General features: G+C 36.8%; 4 protein-coding genes and 1 pseudogene across 6 annotated transcripts; 2 read left to right on the plus strand and 3 right to left on the minus strand.

Annotated features, from left to right (window-relative positions):
• Positions 1-445: 445 nt before the first annotated feature.
• Positions 446-1,969, minus strand: LOC103331560 (F-box/kelch-repeat protein At3g23880-like). Its single transcript, XM_089053084.1, has one exon. The coding sequence runs from the start codon at positions 1,709-1,711 to the stop codon at positions 620-622; it is 1,092 nt and encodes a 363-aa protein (XP_088909210.1). The 5' UTR covers positions 1,712-1,969; the 3' UTR covers positions 446-619.
• A 3,760-nt stretch (positions 1,970-5,729) lies between these two features.
• LOC148917153 (zinc finger CCCH domain-containing protein 48-like) lies at positions 5,730-8,556 on the minus strand. 2 transcript variants are annotated; one of them, XM_089052654.1, is made up of 6 exons: positions 8,339-8,556; positions 7,371-7,872; positions 7,101-7,286; positions 6,910-7,011; positions 6,633-6,782; positions 5,730-6,467 (listed from the first exon to the last, which is right to left on the minus strand). In XM_089052654.1, the coding sequence occupies exons 2-6, from the start codon at positions 7,869-7,871 to the stop codon at positions 6,039-6,041; spliced, it is 1,368 nt and encodes a 455-aa protein (XP_088908780.1). In that variant the 5' UTR covers position 7,872; positions 8,339-8,556; the 3' UTR covers positions 5,730-6,038. The 2 variants fall into 2 exon arrangements, with proteins under 2 accessions (XP_088908780.1, XP_088908781.1); XM_089052655.1 differs by having other exon boundaries at positions 7,389-8,554.
• A 2,193-nt stretch (positions 8,557-10,749) lies between these two features.
• On the plus strand, positions 10,750-11,989 carry LOC148917154 (toll/interleukin-1 receptor-like protein pseudogene; annotated as a pseudogene).
• On the plus strand, positions 10,852-15,150 carry LOC103331556 (TMV resistance protein N-like). Of its 2 annotated transcripts, none has more exons than XM_089051697.1 (6): positions 10,852-11,264; positions 11,698-12,798; positions 12,880-13,170; positions 13,299-14,117; positions 14,214-14,715; positions 14,851-15,150. In XM_089051697.1, the coding sequence occupies exons 2-6, from the start codon at positions 12,037-12,039 to the stop codon at positions 15,009-15,011; spliced, it is 2,535 nt and encodes an 844-aa protein (XP_088907823.1). In that variant the 5' UTR covers positions 10,852-11,264; positions 11,698-12,036; the 3' UTR covers positions 15,012-15,150. The 2 variants fall into 2 exon arrangements, with proteins under 2 accessions (XP_088907823.1, XP_088907822.1); XM_089051696.1 differs by having other exon boundaries at positions 10,853-11,264; positions 14,214-14,724.
• Positions 15,151-19,254: 4,104 nt separating this feature from the next.
• LOC148917155 (F-box/kelch-repeat protein At3g23880-like) lies at positions 19,255-19,809 on the minus strand. Its single transcript, XM_089052371.1, has one exon. It carries the CDS (start codon positions 19,807-19,809, stop codon positions 19,255-19,257), a length of 555 nt encoding a protein of 184 aa, XP_088908497.1.
• Positions 19,810-20,195: the final 386 nt, after the last annotated feature.

The following is a 20,195-nucleotide window of genomic DNA, read 5'->3' on the forward strand; positions in this document are numbered from 1 at the left end:
ATTCTACATGAATGAATAATATCAACAGAATTTGAGGCCTTTTACCGTACAGTTCAGAGTGACTTGGGTAATTTATAAAAAGTTTATGGCTGATAATTGTCCGTATGGTCAACTATTTTCCAACTTTCTTGCTTTTCCTTTCGATTTTTCTTCAATCCTCTTATGTACAAAATGCATAGGCAAATGTCACCATTGGATTGGTTTTCAATTCATCCAACGGCTGCAATTTGTTACCCACTTTTGGCATCTTCAATTGTGAAATGTGGTACATAGAAAAACCATGATGTTTCGACCAAAATCAGAACCCTAATTTGATGAGACAACGATTAATAGCTTTAATATCACAATGTCAACAACTAAACCAAATTTCATACAAAATTGGCTAGATAAGTGAACGGCAAGATTTGCCAACAGAGGGAGAGCAAAGCATCGACAAACACACACCTGAATAAAAAACGATAGTGTAAGATTAAAAATTTGATATGAACAAAATAGAAATGCAAACTAGCACTTGTTTTCTAGTTTGAAAATGGACGAAGACTCAATTGCCACAATTAATAAATTAAAACAGATTTTACCCCAGAAGACATTTATAATGACATCAAATAGAACTCACAACTCAGTTGAGTAAAATTAGACTCTCACTGTAACCATAGATCCTCCTCCTGGTTCCGCCATAGTTACCAAGTTTTATTCCAGTATCCGTAACTTGCTCCGATTTAGGATCGTACAACTCCAACTTTCTGTGTTGCCAATTTCCGTAGGTCGTAAAATGAACACCACCATTTGCTGTAAATGCCAATGGCCATGCAATTTTTCCCTCTGACGGAACAGGAATCGTGCGAATCATTTTCCAGGAATCCATTTCCAGAACCCATATGTCATAGTAGTAACGGTACCCACGATCCGATTCTTGTCTATGATGGAACAAAGAAAGTGATTTCTCCAACACCCTAATGGAAATTGAATCTGTCACTGTGAGCAATCTATCAGGAAGCATAATCCTTTGGAAAATCTCATTCTCCATATCAAAAGAAATGATGTATCTGCAATCTGGAAAAAACTCCTGTACAATCCAATACACAACTCCATTCAAGTAAGTCCATTTATTACTCCAGAACACTTTAAATATTTCTGTCACAGGGGGAACTGCATGGATTATTCTCCAAGAGTCCAACCTAAGGCTGTAAACCTCGACACAGACGCCGTGCAAAAAATCCCCAACTCTCACAACTTTGTAGTCATTTCCACCAACATCGAGGCCAAACCCAAGAGCTATGGTAGCGACGTCGCTGTAACGATACTTGACACGAATAAGACCTCTAGGAAGTCTCTTGAACTTCCTGATTGATGGATTCCATAAATATGTAGTCTCCTTAGTAGTATCAGATATACAAAGCAATCCATTGCAGGAACCATAAACGTAGAAAGAGGAACCACTCCTATGCGTAGGAAGATCCAAGTCCAAACACTTAGCATATGTTTCGGGACAAAATCCTGACAAGGAATCTGGATTGCCAGAGTGCATAAGTAAATAATCACAACCACTTTTCATGGCAGTCCTTTCGAGATGGGCGCTTATGAAACTTGGGCTGCTAATTAAAGCATGCCAAGACTTGCAAACACATCTGAACTTCAACAGAGATTTTACAGGCAATTTTGCAATGATGTCAAACAAGATTTCATGGGGTATGTCTTTGGGGCTAACCATGTTAAAAACTAAAATACATATACAGAATTCAACTGACAAGACCAGGAAACTACAAGCTGCTGTCCAGCAACCCAAACAGTCCCAAAATAGAGAGAATAGAAGGACAAAGCAATAGAATTGAAGTTGGAACGACGATAATTGAGTTCTAGGGCAAAAATCCCAAAGAAACTCGAGTCTTTTTATAGCCTTTTTACACTAGAGTACATCAGCTTATTAAGAAGACCTAATTGAGAAAGGAAATTAAAAACTAACAGGAAATTAAACCGAATCCTAATTGGAATAAGAGAAGTAATATAAAAAAAGCTAATAATTTAAAATAACTAGAATCCTAGTCCAACTGACCAACGGGCTCATGTACTCTTGGAAAGCCCTGTGTAGTGACGGATCCAAGATTTTAGCTATATTAAGGCATGGTCGACTGTCGACTAAATTGCAGAAACTAATTTTCGCTACATGATACTTTTTGGGGGCTGATGCTATCAATAAGTTGGTACTATTTTGTGACATAAATTTGGCATCTAAAGCCTGATTAATTCATTGGGATGAGACCATTCACTTTCTATTTTAGATTGATCAAGAATTGAGACCTTTCACTTTAGAGTTCAGAGTGACTTGTTGGGTAGTCTATATGAAGTTCATGGCTCATAAATTTTCTTATTTGCCATGTAAGTGGCAAAAGGCCAACAAACACAAGTGAAAGCATCAACAAACACAAACCTAAATGAAAAAAAGGAGTTTTTTTTGTTTTTGTTTTTGTTGGTGTAATGGAATATTAAATTTTTTATATGAACAATTAAATAAAAAAATAAATTGTTAAAAGGATGAAGACAGAACTACCAAAAACATGAAATATTCCCTTCTCAAAAGAAAAATAAATAAATAAAATGAGATAGTCCTCAAACACATTTATAATGACACCAAACAGAACTCACAAATCAGTTGAGTAAATTAGAATCTCACTGCAGACAAAAAAAAAAAAAAAAAAAAAGAAGGCAGATTGCGTTTTTCTAATTTTGTTTTTAAAAATAGTATATCCGAGCGGCGTTGCTCTGCTCTTTTTTTTTTTGTATAGCCGGTCGGCCATACTCGTTTATAATTTTTTTTAAAGAAATAGTATAGCCGTTCGGCTATACTAAGGTTTTAGAATTTTTTTTCGAAAATAAATGCTATAGCCGCACGGCTATATTTGGTTCAATTTTTTTTATAAAAGAAATAGTATACAGCGCATCTATACTCGGTTTTTAGAATTTTTTAATCAAAGAAATAGTATTGCCGGTCGGCTATACTCGGTTTTTTTAATTTTTTAAAAAGATATAGTACACCCGTGCGGCTATACTTTTTTCCCATTTGTTAAAAAGTCGGAGAATGTTTTCTGAGAATATTTTCAGAGAATGAAAACAATAAATAAATTTGCATTTTCAGGAAATGAAAATGCGTATAGATTAATTAGAAAACATCTTTAGAAAACAAAACAATTTAGTACAATTGTTTTTCAGGTGTATTTTTGCTAATTTCAGTTCTAATTTTTTTAATTCTGATATTTTTAGAGGCTAAAATTATTGTAAACAATGAAAAAAATTTAAGCTCAAAAACTACCTTATCTCCTTTTTTTTTTCTTTTCTTCTTTTTCTCCTTTTCTCTCTTTCCTCCTTTTTTCTTCTTCTTTTCCTTCACATAAGGCCGTTTCTTTTTTCTCCTTTTCTTCCTCTTTTCTTCTTCCTTTCCTTCCCAGCCACACCCACTCCTCCTTCCTTCCATGGCATGAATCCCATACACCCACCTCTCTCTCTCTCTCTTGATCCACTAATTAATGGTTGTGATGGTTTGATTGGGTGATGATGGTGGTTGAGTTGGGTATGTGGTGGTTCTTCTTCTTGTCTCTATTTTTTCTTCTTCTTCCTCTGTATTTTTTTCTTAATTTGCAGATTTGTTTATTTTGGGTCGGAGAAGATGGGTGTTGTTCCTGTTGGTGGGTTTATTGGTTGTCAAGAGAGAGAGCTAGAGTGGTTGATGGGATGCATTCTTGTGTCTTCGGAAAACACTGAAAATGAAATCACTGAAAACAACTTTTTCATTTTCAACTTTTGTTCACAAATATGAGGGAAAACGAAAACGATGCACGAGCGTGTTTTTTGAAAACAGGAAACAAAAACAGAAAACAAGCTCTAAAAACATTACCGAACGGCCCTTAGTATACTCGTGCGGCTCTACTCGCTTTCCTAATATATTTTTAAAAAAATTAAAACCGAGTATAGCCGATCGGCTATACTATTTCTTTTAAAAACAAATTAAAAAAACCAAGTAGCTGCTATACTATTTAATAAAAAAAAATATGAAAAGGGACCCTCCTAGGTGCATTAGTTTATACGTTGTACATAGTATAGCCGTGCGGCTATACTTATTTGTTTAAATTTTGGCATAAAAAAATTATGAAAAAAAACCCTTCTAGTTGCATTATTTTATACTCTATAGATATTTATTTGGTATAGCCGTGAGGGTATACGAATAAAATACATACGTGTTTTATTCGGCAAAATTTTGGCAAATTACAACTTATAAGTTCGGTCACTATATAATATGTGACAATTATGTGTATAATACATGAATTTCCTATGTATTATTGAAAATTTTGTAAAAAATACATGTTTTAAACATGAAAATTAGGTACGTACAGGTTCAATAGGAGTATTGTACTTTTGCTTTTTTGAAAAAGTGAATTTTACGGATTCTTTAACACGTGTACAAAACACGGATTTATTATTGATATAGATTCTTTAACACGTACATGTATAATACAATATTAAACGGGAAATTGCTAAATTCTTTATAAGAGTAATAACTCTGGAAAAGTAAAAAATCAAAAAAGGACAATAGGGACTCGGATAATGGCCTAATAGTAATAGATAATGCTCTAAACTACTCTTATCGATAAACAAAAATCGGAGAAAAAATATAAAAGAAAAAGAGGATCATAGTATATATATAAAGAGTATAGCAGCTCGACTATACTATTTATTTATTAAAAAAATTTAAAAAGAGCTATGCGGCTATCCTATTTCTTTTTGAAAAATTAGGGGGAAAACCGGGCATAGCCGTGCGGCTATAGTATTTCTTTTAGAACAAATAGCGGAAGAGGCTCAGTCTTTGAAAGAAGGTCTAGATAAGTATAATTTGAGGAATCAGAAGAGGGCCCAAGAAGCCAGAGAGAGGGCAGAGTTGCTTGGAAGAGCTGTACGCAACTCCCAACCCTTTTACTTTTTGTTTACTACCTCATTCTGATGTATGCCTTTGTTTAATATGCCTTTGTCTTATGATGTAGAATGGGGAGGGTGCTCATGTTTTGAGAATCTTTGAACTTTGATGATGAGGCACAAGCAAGGGCGTCAGTTGGTAGTTCTTCTCGCATGCTTGAAGAAGCCAGTGCTACTGGAGAAAGTATTCTTAGGAAATATGCAGAACGATACATCTTACATTTCAATTGCCAAGAGAATTGTATATAGTTGTATATGGTTGTATATGGTTGTCTGGTTGAAGATGAAGTTGAAAGATACATCTTACGTTTCAATTGTCAAAATGATGTTCTTTGAATTTGATAAATTTTATCTGTATATGGTTGTCAAATTCAAATGGACCCTTCATTTTTATTTATTATTTTGGTAATAGTCTGTCTAACCATATTTTCACTTCGTTAGAAGAGGTCCTAACTCGAAAAGCATGGCAGCTATTAGATTGGATTTCTTTTATGGGAACATTTTTGCTCACCACTTTAACCAAGATGTACTCTCACTCCATGGGCATAACCACGGTTAAGCTCATCATGGACACATGTCAAATACTGAGTATACCCTGAGTTATAGTGATGAGCAAAAATATTGATTTCTTTTATATATATTAATTCTGCTCGGACTCTCATACATTTGATAATCCACAATGTAAATTCAAAACTAAACAGACAATATAAACAGTTCAAACATTTTGCATTTATCATTATGTTTCACTAAAACACCCAAAAAGACAGTTCAAATCCAAAGAATTTTGCATTTATCATGAATTTAAATTCTCAATAATGAATCATTTTTCTGAATGAAAAATTTCACTGTACATTACAGTGTACGAACAAGCATCCTAGAGATCATGTATTAATAATTGATCCCTACATAAATGAACAAAACAAATCTGAATAACTGACTGGCTGTCAAAAATTTAGATACAGGATTGCTACAATTGTTCATTGATGCCATCACGGCCACCATAGCAATGGCTCATGCAAACTGAAGGAAATGTTCTTGTCTAAAATATTCACGGAAACTAGATGGAGTAAAGTAACTCATGAAGACTCCACTTTGACCGCGGGAGGATCCATCCACTTCCAAACAGAAAGGAGACCAGTTGCATCCCCACTGAAGAATAGTCCTCCAGGTCCTACCTCGACCATCCGAACTTCTTGTTTTGCAAATAATCTGCCTCTTTCAGTGAATGATGGCAGTTCATATATGCGGACAGAATTATCATTGCAAGAAGAAAGCAAGATTGGCTTGCTTTCTGCATCTGTCATTCCGGCAAGATCAAGAACACCCTGCTCTTCGTTGTGAGTGTAGGTCACTTCCAAACCACCTCCTTCAGTGGCAGCCCACACCTTTATCGTGTCGTCCAGTGAGCATGAGAGCAAGAACTGATCCCAGCAAAGAAGAGACATCACCGCACCAGAATGCCCATTTAGTGTCAGAACACCCTGCAAAGTATAAAGGTCCCACACCTGAAACAAAAAGAACATTACAGTAAATTACACGAGGAATTTGAATACAGAAGCACTCCATAATCAGATTATTGGAATAAATCATTTTGCTCCCTCTCTTGTAAATAGAGGAGAGGACATATAGTAGAAACTGACAAGACTTGTTTGTAGATGCCACAAACTTACCTTAATTGTATGGTCCACAGAACCCGAGTAAAGCCTGTTGCGCCCAACAGTTAAACATACCACAGCACCAGTGTGGCCCTTCAGAGTTGCAGCAGGATAAAATGGCGGATTAGTTTCACTGCTACCTTTCCACACACATATATCACCATTCTGCAATATTAAAAGAAACAGATAAATCAATTGAAAATGGTGCACTATGAATACAAGGAGGAACATATATCCTAAAATCCCAGCTACGCAATAATTAGGAAAGCTGCAGAATTGTTAGGCTCTTTACCTGTGTCCCGGCGAAAAGCATTTCATTACCAACCACCATAGCATGCATTTGGCCAACAGGTCCATCCAGGTTGAATTCAGAATTTGTCTCAGTATTCCAAACCTGCAACATCAAGCAAAATCAGCATACATATTGAAGTTGAACCAACCAAGCTACTAAAAGAAAGTGATCCAGTTACAACAATGAAATACCTTAACAAGATTTGGTACACCAGCAAAAACCCATGGGCCCTCACTAATTAAAGAACCTGCTTCACCACCAAGATCAATCACACTGCCACATTCACCAGTATGGCAGTCCCAAACTCTGGCTGTTCCATCTTTACTGGTTGAATAAAGCTTGTTAGTTCGTTCAGGAAGGGCAATACCAGTGACAGCCTGTTAACATAAATTTCACAATTATTATGATTGTCCAAACTCGGAAATAAAGAGGAACAGAACAAATTAAAAAAGAAAACATACTTCCAAAATGAAAAATACCTTCGTGTGCCCTTGGAGCTTTGCCAACATGGAGAACCCCTCACCACGGAACCAGTTATGCAAATACCGGCATCGATCACCTTTCACACAATTTCCATCTACCCAGAACTTGCAGACACTATTCGGAGTAGGATTGCTCTTCTGGGCAGCATTGCTTTTCTGAGGAGCATTGCTTTCGTGAGGAGCATTGATTTTCTGAGGAGCAGTGATTTTCTGAGGAGCATTGCTTTTCTGAGTAGCATTGCATGCATTGCCCTTTCCGGTGGCAGTTGCTTCCTTCGTCCAAACAAGAGACGACTTCTTTGAAATTTGAGGGTTCATGGATGAAGGCGGTGCATCCGCGTGAAGGAAACGACAGAATTCCCTTGTGCACCTTCCAGCAGCCCAAAAGGCGCAAACAGTTTTTGAAGGTCCTCCTGCGGGTCGAGCATACACTGATCTTTCTGGTCTATTGGTGTGCCTCCTCACTACCTTAGTGGCCATACTATAAACACAAATTTTGAAACCAATAAGAAATCGCAGAGAGACAGCTTCGAAGATCACCTCCTCAAACAGAATTTCAATATTTGATCGATCTTCAGAAAACCCTAAAAATATACGAAACCCAATAAGCCTTGAAATCCAAATCGACGTACGATCACCCTCTAAGAATCGAGAAACTAGCAAGGGTGGATTCTTCAAATCCTTTAAATCAATTCGAAAACTTTTCAAACTAGCCAGTCGCCGATCCCAAGGCGTATCCTAAACAACAATAAAAGTAACCCTAAAATCGAAACCCTAGATATCCAGCTTGAGCGAGCATCAAACCCATAACCAAAAACCATTATCCTCAAGAAATACGCGTTCGGCGTAAAAAAATAGCCTCTTGGGTATCAATTAACGGTCGAAAACGAACAAAACCCTAGAAGGAACAATGCGATTGCAGAGACGCGTGAAGAGAAGAAGCAAACCTGATCGATTCGATTGGGCGAGAGCTTTGAGCTTTGAAGCTATTCGATTATCGTCTGGACTGATTTCGACGCACAATCAATCCAAATGGACGAACGATCAAAGAGAGAGAAAACGATCACGGAGAAAGAAAGAAAATGCCTTTTGCTTTCGTTGCGATTGAAACCCTAACTGTAAGCGAAACTTTGATCACTCTGGCCTGAAGCTGATCTTCTATGTGTATATATATAGTTGGCGTAGGCTGGAGACTTTCCAACTGGCGCCAGGAAAGAAGTATTGCGTTCGTTAGACGCGGTGATAGCAAAACTGATCGTGACCGTCCGATATTAAGCAACTATTCCTGATCGTGACCGTCCGTTAGATCTAATCTATTTTTGTCGTTTTCTCTTTATTTTTTTTTATACCAACCTAGCTTTCGGACGAAAAAAAACCCAACTAACTTTTTATCGAAAGCAATTTCTTTTTTTGAAATTATGTTACTAAAACATTTTCACCCATGCCTCTGGAAGATCATAAAGAAAAAATATAGTGGATCAGCATGTTTAATAAAATAAAAATATTTAAACTTAAGGAGTTAGAAGACTTATTTGGATCGGGAGAGCTCATATATAAGCCAACGAAGTCTAATCCTGTGAAAAAAGAGTTTGATTTGCATACAAGTGATCTTAGGTTCAAACCCCTTTGAAACCTTGATAATGTTTGAATACCCCTCCCCTTCCTAACTTTCGAAAAAAAAAAACTAAGATATAGAAATTTAGATAACATTACAAGATCCATTATATGTAGACCCACATTGAAAGATACATCTTACGTTTCAATCGCCAAAATGATGTTCTTTGCATTTCATAGATTTTATCTCTGTATGTTGGTTGTCGAATTCAAATGCACCCTTAATTTTCATTTATTATTTTGATAATAGTCTATGTCTAACCAGATGTTCACTTCGTTAAATGAGGCCCTAAATTTGAATCCCTTGAATTAACAAGTCTCGCCCCTTCATGCGAGTGCCAAGCGTGGCAGCTATATCAGATTGGATTTCTTTTACCTCCTTTAATGAAAGTTCATATTGACCAAAAATAAAAAAAAGATTGGATTTCTTTTACGAAAACAGCCACCAATCTTAGATTGTGTTCGAATCCCTCAAAATTTATGAAAACAGACACCATTCTGAAGATAATGTTCAAAACCAAAGAATTGCATTTATAATGAATTTAAATTCTCAATAATGTAAGAACAAACATCACAGAGGGATCATGTATTAAAAATTGATCCCACATAAATGAACACAACTAATTTGAATAGCTGACTGGCTTTAGATACAGGATTGCTACATTTGTTCATTGATGCTTCACGGCCACCATAGCACGGCTATACTGTTTCTTTTTGAAAAATTAAAAACTAGCATAGCCGGGCGGCTATACTATTTCATTTTAGAAAATTAGTGAACAACCGAGTATAGCTGAAAAATTAGGAAAATACCAAGTTTAGCCGCGCGGCTATATTATTTCTTTTAAAAAAATTGGAAAAAGCCCATTATCGCCAGTTATACTATTTCTTTTAGAAAAAATGGAAAAACCGAGTATCGCCACATGGCTATACTATTTCTTTGTAAAAAAACAAAAAAACCAGGTATAGCCGGTAGAGTATCGAATTGCTTCACATGGAGAGGAGACACAACAATTTTCACAGCCGAGGAGCTAGAGATGACGGCTAGATTTGTATTGAAAACAATGAAAACAACTGACCTTTTACTGTGATGTCTCTCAGAGGAGCTAGAGATGACGGCTAATCTCCGGTGAGGAATTCAAGTTTCCTCTCATAGTTGAAAACCCCAGGCATGAGGAAGGAATTAGATTGATATTATGATATCAAAAGGCATACATTTCCCATGATAACTAGCAAAGCCAAGACTTCATTCTTTGTCTGCTAAAAGTCTACTACCGAAAAGTGTAATCCCGTGCCAAGTGCAGCGTTTCAAATGCGCCAAATGGAAGCAACCGATCAGTCCAACAAATCCATGACATGGAAATTAACAAAAAAATGTCACAACCTAGCTAGCTTGCAAAACAAAGTGTGAATCTAAAGCTGAATATGTAAACAGGAACAAGGAAAACACATAATAACACCCAGATCAAAATTGAATATGTAAAATTGTCAATAAAAAAAAGGAAATTGAGAAAAGTGAAACTACTGGTAAAGGTCACAGAGTGAAAGGAGGACATTGAAGATTAAGGGACACTCTGTTTCTGTCGTCTACGTTAGCCTAATCGCTTTTCAAGTCAAGTCAATGGAGTTATGGGTAGGCTGTCTTTTCATTCATTGGATTCTGCAATTCATCATAACAAGCTTGGCTTTCGATGAGACACCAGCAAACGCTAGTTTGTTTCTTGTACACTTCAAGTCGTCGATATCCATGGCTCTTGTGAGAGCAGCCGATCCACAAACCTCCTCTGTTTCCAGTACTTCTGGATATTATCGTTATCACGTGTTCCTGAGTTTGAGGCCAAGACACTCGCAAGACTTTCACGACCACCTCTACACGGCCCTTGTCAACGCCGGATTTCGCACTTTCCGAGACTACGATGAAGTCGAGAGAGGAGAAGGTATCAAGCCCGAACTGCAGAAAGCAATCAAACACTCACGAACTTCTGTCATTGTGTTCTCGAAAGACTACGCGTCATCCGGATGGTGCCTTGACGAGCTGGTGATGATCCTTGAACGCAAGAGAAAGACCTCGGATGACCATGTCGTTTTGCCTGTCTTCTACGATGTGTATCCATCCCATGTAAGGAAGCAGACAGGAAGTCTTGCAAAGGCATTTGCTAGACACCAAAAAACTCAACCGCTGCCGAAGGTGAAGGCATGGAGAGAGGCACTTGCAGAGGTTGCAGATCTGGCAGGGATGGTCTTGCAAAATCAAGCTCATGGGTAATTTCATTCCTACTACCAACTGAATTAGTTTCTTTATTCGGTTGCGACTGAATTAGTATCTTGTTATTAAATGTAGTTCAAAATATTGATAGATTAAAATAAAATAAAAAACACTCAAGACACCCTCAGCAATCCAGATTCTTCTAAAGGCATCCGGACTATTTTCACGTTAACTATTTTCTTTCTGCTGCAGCAACAGAAAGAAGCTAGAACTTCAAATAGTCCCGGATGCCTTTAGAAAGAGAAATACCTATTATCCAGCTGTTATTGCAAACATAGTTTTAAGTTCTATCTAACTCTTTCAGCACTCATCTGTTATATATTTGTACCTTCTAACTTTCTGAACTTATTTCCATGGTATTTTATAACTTGTATATGAAATCATGCATGCATGTTTGAATTCTCTTTCATTTTGATTGCAATTTTTTAGGTACGAGTCAAAGTTCATCAAGAAAATAGTTAAAGTGATTGGAGACAAACTAAGTCGCACACCATTGAGTGTTGCTCCCAACTTGGTTGGAATGCATTCTCGAGTCGAAAGAATTAATTTCTGGTTACAACGGAGGTCAACTGATGTTGGCATACTTGTAATCTATGGGATGAGTGGAATAGGGAAAACAACCATCGCAAAGACTGTTTACAATTCGAACTTTAGAATATTTGAAGGAAGCAGCTTCCTTGAAAATATCAAAGAAGTTTCACAGATCAACCCAATGGCTTAGTTCAAATACAAACACTTCTTCTTTCTGACATTTTGAATGGGAGAAAAATGAAAATAAGCAATGTTAGTGAGGGATTAATTAAGATTGAAGATGCAATAAGCTCTAAAAGGGTTCTTCTTGTTCTCGATGATGTGGATCATACGGACCAATTAGATGCAGTATTTCAAATGAAAGATCAATTTTATCCAGGAAGTAAAATCATCATAACAACTAGGCGTGCAAGATTGCTAAAGGCTTATCAAGTTACTGAGGTGTATGCAGTTGAAACTTTGACTCAAGAAGAATCATTGGAGCTCTTCAGTTGGCACGCTTTTGGCCAAGACCATCCCATTGAAGATTACATAGAATATTCAGAGAAGCTAGTCGATCATTGCGGAGGACATCCATTAGCTCTCAAAGTTTTAGGTTCTTCTTTGTTGGGGGAAAGTATATGTCTATGGAAAAGTGCATTGGAGAAGTTAGAAGCTATTCCAAATGGTGAAATAATAAATAAACTAAGAGTAAGCTATGACTCTTTGCAAGATGACCATGACCAAAAATTATTCCTCCACATTGCTTGTTTCTTTATCGGAATGGACAAAGATTACATTGCTAAAATACTAGATGGATGTGATTTCTATACAATTGTTGGCATTCAAAATCTCATCGATAGATGTTTGGTGATTATTGATGGATGGGACAAGGTGCGGATGCACGACCTGATTCGTGGAATGGGAAGAGAAATTGTTCGCCTAGAATCAAAGGAGCCTTGGAAGCGTAGTAGAGTATGGCATCATAAGGACTCTTTCAAAATCTTGACGGAAAAGAATGTAAGAAATATGCGTTATTTGTACACATTTTTGTTTTTCCTCTTCTAAAAACTTTCCAAATTTTTTCCTTTTCTTTTGTAGGGTACGGAAACAATTGAAGGTCTTGTCCTGGACATGCACATGTGCCCTACTATAAACTCAAATGAGAAAGTCTTGGAAACCAATGCATTTTCACGGATGCAGGAACTAAAACTACTCCATCTTAGTCATGTAAAACTCCGCGGATGTTACACAAAATTTTGTAGTAGACTAAGATGGTTGTGTTGGCTTGAATTTCCTTTAGATTCTATACCCGTTGATTTTCCTTTGGGAAGCATTATTGTTCTTGAAATGCAATACAGCGGTCTGAGACAAGTATTCAAGGGAACAAAAGTATGTCACTCTCTACCCTTTTCAATTTCTTTTTCATTTTCATTAGGCTTTTAGTTTGATAACAAATTATATATTTGTAAAAATTAACTCCCCACATTGTTTTCTTCTGTACATTTTTTCCTCTACAGTATCTTCCGTCCTTGAAGACCCTTGATCTCAGCCATTCTCATTCCCTTACAGAAACCATTGAATTCTCATATTGCCCAAATCTAGAGAAATTGGTTCTAGTAGACTGCACGAGCCTGATTTATCTCCATGGATCCATTGGAAACCTAGAGAGACTTATTTACTTGAATATGAAAGATTGCAAAAAGATTAGGTTGCTTCCCAAGAACATTTGTATGCTAAAATCACTTGAAACATTTATTATATCTGGTTGCTCAAATCTAAAGGAGTTATCAATTGAGATGTTGAGGAACATGGACTCGTTAAAAGTGCTTGAGACAGATGGAATTCCGATAAGTGAATTATGGCTGGAAAGAAGTTTGAGTATCTTATGTTCTTTACCATGCTCTTTAGTAGAATTAAGTCTTTGGGGGTGCAATCTTTCGGATGATGCCTTTCCTATGGATTTTAGTAATATGTCGTCATTGCAAAGATTAAATCTAGGGAATAATCCAATTTGTAGCCTACCAAATTGTATCAAAGGATTAGCGAGGCTTGATAAACTCTCTTTTTCCATGTGTACGAGTCTCAAATCGCTTCTGGGGTTACCAAAAGTAAACGACTTGGATATTGGAGATTGCATTTCATTGGAGAAAGTAACATATGAAACCTGTCACTTAGTGTCAGCCACATCATTTAGTCGCAACAACCTAGTTGAGTGGCATCACAAGTTACTAGCCATTGAAAGTGTAGACGTAGAATGTATCAACATCTTTGGATTGTGCAACTTTTTGGAATCAATGGCACCCATTTTACAAAGGGATGATCCAATTCCCGTCCAGGTGTGCGCCACTCTCTCTCTCTCTCTCTCTCTCTCTCTCTCATATGATCACAGGAAAGAGTTGACTAATATTGTCAGTTCTATTGCATATATATAGGGACTGTACGAATGTGGTATATTGAGCACATTTTTTGGTGGGAATGAGGTTCCAGGCCAATTCAGCCATAAAAGCAGAGGGTCCTCAATATCTTTTACTGTGCCATTACTCGATAATCACAGAACTCGAGGCTTGATTGTTTTTGTTGTCTATTCGAATGCCGGCTATGATTCTCCTATTATCCAACACAATTGTTTGCCACATGTAAGAGTCAAAAATAAGAGCAAGGGTCTGAGGGGGGCGTATGAACCATCACACTACGGTATTCCAGATGAAGGAGAAGACATGATATGGTTAAGCCACTGGAGTTTGGAGGATGATCAGTTACAAGGGGGCGATGAAGTGGTTGTTTCTGTAATTATGAAATCTGGGCTTCTGGTTAAGGAGTTGGGCATCCGACTTGTGCAGTTACAAGAGAATCATAATATGATGAGTATTTCTACAGATTCTTCTTATGATCGATTATTGTTCAATATGATCCTTGGGGACTCTGATGAAGAAGGTAAGGCAGGTGTGATGTTTTATTAACGCGTTTCATAATTTTACTCCAACTATTTCCAAATATAAAATAAAATAAAATAAAATAAAGCAAAATAATAAATGAATCTATATTTTGTCTTGTATATATGTTTTCCAGAGGAGGTTTTCTCTCGTTTTGTATGTTTACCAGACGAAGAAGAAGAGCAACAGGATGATATCACAGTTGCAACCACTACAGGCAGCAATAACTCCGGCGGCCTCGGTGGCTGGAAGGTGCTCGCAGCTTGTTTCTGTTGTCCCGTTGGTATGAAAATGTAGCTGTCTTCTCTCTCAGGCAGAAAGAAGCGCCAGCCCTGGATGAATTTTTTGTACATATCAACAGCAGACTATTTGTTTTTGCATACATCCAATGTCATTTCGTAGCATCAAATGCATCTTCTTCGGAGATATTTTTATTGACCCCATTTGTTCAGTTTTAACATATCTTGTCTTCTAAATGTTTCTCTCTCTTTTTTTTTTTTTTACAAATGTTTTCTTTACGGGATCTTTCAATAGCAACCTAACAATTCTTCTTCTTGTTTCTGAGATCTATTTTCTCTGCAAAGTTAATTCTCTCATTTGGCTAATTCTTTCTTTGAAGTCTCCTAATTAATTTCAGTTTTTAATTGTCCAAAATTGACAGAAATAGGATGGGTGAAGTTCTAGGCTTCTTTCTTTTTCTTGGTTCATAATTTATCCCAGTAATTTTGTTCAATGACAGCTCTTTTTTTTTTTTTGGGGTCAATTTTATTCAGTGGTTTTTATTTTTATTTTTATTTTTGTTGGCTAAGAGAGGGAAAAAATGGTATAAAACTTTCTTCAATTTTGGTTTAGGGAAAGTAAAGAAAAAACAAAATACCTGAAAGAGCTTTGCAACAGAGTTTTTATTCGAAAGGCATTTGATGTAAACTTAGAACTATAACAGAAGGGAAAATGAAGGAGATATAATCTGTAAACGGGTCTAAGTTGGGTATTTTAAATTGTGAAAGGTTTTAGCGCATTGAATCTAACTTAACATAATATCATCTAGTAAGAGCATCTCCAGTAGGTGGTTGTATAATGAGGTGTATGTTAAATATATACCATTTGTGATCGGAATCACTTGAAATGCGTAGGTGTGAATGATTATAAATTTGCATCACAACCGTGAGATGCAAATTTAGATGAACATGTGCATCCTCTTTCACATCTCTTACAGGCGGGGGCATACATGAGAAAATATGAGAAAATGTGGACAAAAGTGAGCAAAAAGGCTTAATGTAAACCTACTTGCCCAAGACGCTCGGCTAGAGTAGTTGCTAGACAAAACCTTATACTTAATTTGTAGCCACATAAAATAAAATAATTCATTATTGCTGATTACGCTTCAACAGTGAAACTCATAATTAATCAATTAATTAATAGGTAATATATATATAGTAGCTTGTTCTTCTAATAATTTTTTTGGGGATGAAATCATATCTTCTCCAAATTTAAATCTTTTTAGGTCTATTTGTTTGAAAAAATAAAATAAACTTAACACACACAAAATTAATTTTATGTAGTTAACACAAAAACGAATTAAGACAAAAAAAATCAATTATACATCTTTAGATTTACATCTTCCCCATTGGAGCAAAAACCACATTTACAACCCCCGAATGTGTAAAGGGGATGTAAAAGTGGCTTTAAACCTCTCACAGTTTAAAATTCTTGCTTTGAAATATTTACAGTTGTGCCACTACACTTCCGTTGACTATAACTTCTCCATTAAAATTCCGATTTGGGCCCACTATGTGTCTACGAACTCATATCGACGAGCTCTACGCTATGGTGTCACTCAAATCCCAAAAATCGTTATGCATTGAAAAATGACTATTGGATCTTACTCCGAGGATAAAATTGTAATTTCACAATTAAATAAATTAAATATATGGTTAAAATTGGGTCGGGGTGTCACAGAGTGAAGCCGCGCCGCTATACTATTCTTTAAATTTTTTTGGTAAAACCGACTATAGAGATGCATAGTCATTTCCCATGATAACTAGCACAGCCAAGACATTGTTCATTCTTTGTCTACTAAAAGTCCACTGCCAATTCCGTTGGGTGTAGCGTTTCGAATGCGCCAAATGGAAGCAACCGATTGGTCCAACCAATCCATGACATGGACATTCACAAAAAAAATGTCACAACCTAGCTAGCTTGCAAAGCAAAGTGTGAATCTAAAGCCTTTTGTGGTTGTGGAGGTTCCTGGCTTATAAGCCAACAGCTGTTTGTTTAGCAGTCTCATGTATTATTGTTTCTTGATTATCTATTGTAGGTTGGAGGTAGCTCTTGCTCAGCAATGTACTCTGGCCGCGGTGTGGGTGGAAGCAGTTATATGGGTTCAGGCGGTTCTGGCTCGTACCACTGAGGTAATTTAATTTGTTGTGCTATTCTGTTTTATTAAGTCAGTGATGCATGCTTGAGTATGAGCCCAAGGTGCCCAAGTCATTACTATTTTTTCCTCTGAGATTTATATTTTTCGAAGGCACGGCTTCTCTTCTTTTGCTCTAAAAGGTCACGGGTGAAAACAGACCAATATGGTTACAAGTGAATTTGTCTATGGAACAGATCTGACATGAGCAAGAGGATGCTGTAGAACGTGGACTGTATGAAGCTTTTGCATTATGATGCCTACAGTTATGGACAGAGAGAATTTCCCTAAGAGCCTATGTATGTGCTGAGAATCTTTCATTGTATACAATAGGGTGGTGGTTGTGGTTCAAGCCCTCTTGGCTATCCACAGATCGGATGCTATGTCAGGCTGTAGCTATTTCGCTTCAAGGATACTCAAGTTGTGTCGTCTAATTTATCTCCTATAAGAACTTCACCTGATGGAAAGCTTGGAGTCATGCTGCATCCTTTGTTCTTATGAATGGTAGATTATAACAAGAGAAGGAGGGATTTCTTAAGGTAAACGGGAAGATTTGGCAACAAAGGGAGAGCAAAGCATCGACAAACACACACCTAAATAAAAAACGATAGTGTAAGATTAAAAATTTGATATGAACAAAATAGAAATGCATACTAGTTTGAAAAAGGACGAAGACTTAATTGCCACAATTAATAAATTAAAACAGATTTTACCCGAAAAGACATTTATAATGACATCAATAGAACTCACAATTCAGTTGAGTAAAATCAGACTCTCACTGTAACCATAGATCCTCCTCCTGGTTCTACTATAGGTACCAAGTTTTATTCCAGATCCGTAACTTGCTCGGATTTAGGATCGTACAACTTTAACTTTCTGTGTTGCCAATTTTCGTATCTCGTTGTAAAATGAACACCGCCATTTGCTGTAAATGCCAATGGCCATGCAATTTTTCCCTCTGACGGAACAGGAATCGTGCAAATCATTTTCCAGAATCCATTTCCAGAACCCATATGTCATGGTAGTAATTAGGGGTGGCATTTTAAACCGAAAAACCAAAAAACCGCAAAAACCAACCGACAATTTACCGCAATAAAACCGCAATCGCGTAAACCGAACCGCATTTGCGGTATTAAGAACCGAACCGCATTTGCGGTTGCGGTTGTATTTGATTTTCAAAACTTGCGGTTACCGCAAACCGCAAAGTATAGCCACACGGATGATGAAGTTGAATTTTACAAGGAAATGGAACATATGACAACTTGTAAGTAATTAGTTTATTTATGCTAATGTTATTTATGCTTCTTCTTATAATAAAATGTATTAAACTATATTGTTTTATTTGTAGATAATATTGGTGCTCAAACAACACAACGGGGTTCTTCAATCCACTCACCACCAACACTTGAGTTTGTAACATAGGTGCATTGCATTTTCCTTTTAGTTTGTAACTTTAATTAACTTTGAATTGGATTTTTCTTTTTTGTTGTAACTTTAATTCATTTTACTTTGCATTTTCCTTTTTGTTTATAACTTTAAAGGATTTGGAATTGGAATGCTTAGAATTGTAACTTTAATTTTCTTAGGTTGTGAATGCTTGAGAAGTTGAAGAGATTGTGAATTTATATATGTTTAAGAAATTGAGGTTGTGTATTTATTTATTTAGGTTGTGAATTTATATTTTTGTGAATGCTTGAGAACTCGCGGTTTTAAACCGACCACATTTTGAGGTTTACCGCAATGTAAACCGCAAAACGCGGTCGGTTTGCGGTTTCAAAAATCACCAAACCGCAAATAGTCGGTCGGTTTGCGGTTTGAGTAAAAATTCGCGGTTACCGAACCGCAACCACCCCTAGTAGTAATGGTACCCACGATCCCATTCTTTTCTATGATGGAACAAAGAAAGTGATTTCTCCAACACCCTAATGGAAATTGAATCTGTCACTGTGAGCAATCTATCAGGAAGCATAATCCTTTGGAAAACCTCATTCTTCATATCAAAAGAAATGATGTATCTGCAATCTGGAAAAAACTCTTGTACAATCCAATACACAACTCCATTCAAGTAAGTCCATTTCTTGCTCCAGAACGTGCTAAATTTTTCTGTCACAGGGGGAACTGTATGGATTATTCTCCAAGAGTCCAACCTAAGGCTGTAAACCTCGACACAGATGCCGTGCAAAAAATTCTCAACTCCCACAACTTTTTGTAGTCATTTCCACCAACATCGAGGCCAAACCCAAGAGCTATGGTAGTGACGCCGCTGTAACGATACTTGACACGAATGAGACCTTTGGGAAGTCTCTTGAACTTCCTGATTGATGGATTCCATAAATATGTACTCTTCATATTAGTATCAGATATACAAAGCAATCCATTGCAGGAACCATAAATGTAGAAAGGGGAACCACTCGGATGCCTAGGAAGATCTAACTCCAAACAATTAGCATATGTTTCAGGACAAAAGACTGACAAGCAATCTGGATTGTCAGAGTACATAAGTAAATAATCACAACCACTTTTCATGGCAGTCCTTTCGAGATGGGCGCTTATGAAACTTGGGCTGCTAATTAAAGCATGCCAAGACTTGCAAACACATCTGCACTTCAACAGAGATTTCACAGGCAATTTTGCAATGATGTCTAACAAGATTTCATGGGGTATGTATTTGGGGCTAACCATGTTAAAAACTAAAATACGTACAGAATTCAACTGACAACACCAGAAAACTCGAGACAACAGTCCCAAAATAGAGAGAATAGAGTTCTAGGGCAAAAATCCCAAAGAAACTCGAGTCTCTTTATAGCCTTTTTACACTAGATACATCAGCTTATTAAGAAGACCAAATTGACAAAGGAAATTAAAAACCATAACAGGAAATTAAACCAAATCCTAATTGGAATAAGAGAACTAATATAATAAAAGCTAATAATTTAAAATAACTAGAATCCTAGCCCAACTGACCAACGGGCTCATGTACCCTTGGAAAGCCCTGTTAGATGCTTCTGCATCATAAAGCATACCTCAGGCAAAGTGAACCCAAAATCAAAAAGATAACCTCAATCACC

The sequence above is a fragment of the Prunus mume genome, linkage group LG5 (assembly GCF_029339155.1).
Source record: "Prunus mume cultivar Tortuosa linkage group LG5, ASM2933915v1, whole genome shotgun sequence".
Lineage (NCBI taxonomy): Eukaryota > Viridiplantae > Streptophyta > Magnoliopsida > Rosales > Rosaceae > Prunus > Prunus mume.

Excerpts from the sequence above, each read along its gene's own strand:
- LOC103331560 (XM_089053084.1), bottom strand. The coding sequence starts at position 1,711 with ATGGTTAGCCCCAAAGACATACCCCATGAAATCTTGTTTGACATCATT.
- LOC148917153 (XM_089052654.1), bottom strand. The coding sequence starts at position 7,871 with ATGGCCACTAAGGTAGTGAGGAGGCACACCAATAGACCAGAAAGATCA. Across the intron at positions 7,012-7,100 it reads GTGTACCAAATCTTGTTAAG|GTTTGGAATACTGAGACAAA; the intron begins GTATTTCATTGT and ends TTGATGTTGCAG. Across the intron at positions 6,783-6,909 it reads TGCTTTTCGCCGGGACACAG|AATGGTGATATATGTGTGTG; the intron begins GTAAAGAGCCTA and ends TTAATATTGCAG.
- LOC103331556 (XM_089051696.1), top strand. The coding sequence starts at position 12,037 with ATGAAAATAAGCAATGTTAGTGAGGGATTAATTAAGATTGAAGATGCA. Across the intron at positions 14,118-14,213 it reads ATGATCCAATTCCCGTCCAG|GGACTGTACGAATGTGGTAT; the intron begins GTGTGCGCCACT and ends GCATATATATAG. Across the intron at positions 14,725-14,850 it reads TGATGAAGAAGGTAAGGCAG|AGGAGGTTTTCTCTCGTTTT; the intron begins GTGTGATGTTTT and ends TATGTTTTCCAG.
- LOC148917155 (XM_089052371.1), bottom strand. The coding sequence starts at position 19,809 with ATGGTTAGCCCCAAATACATACCCCATGAAATCTTGTTAGACATCATT.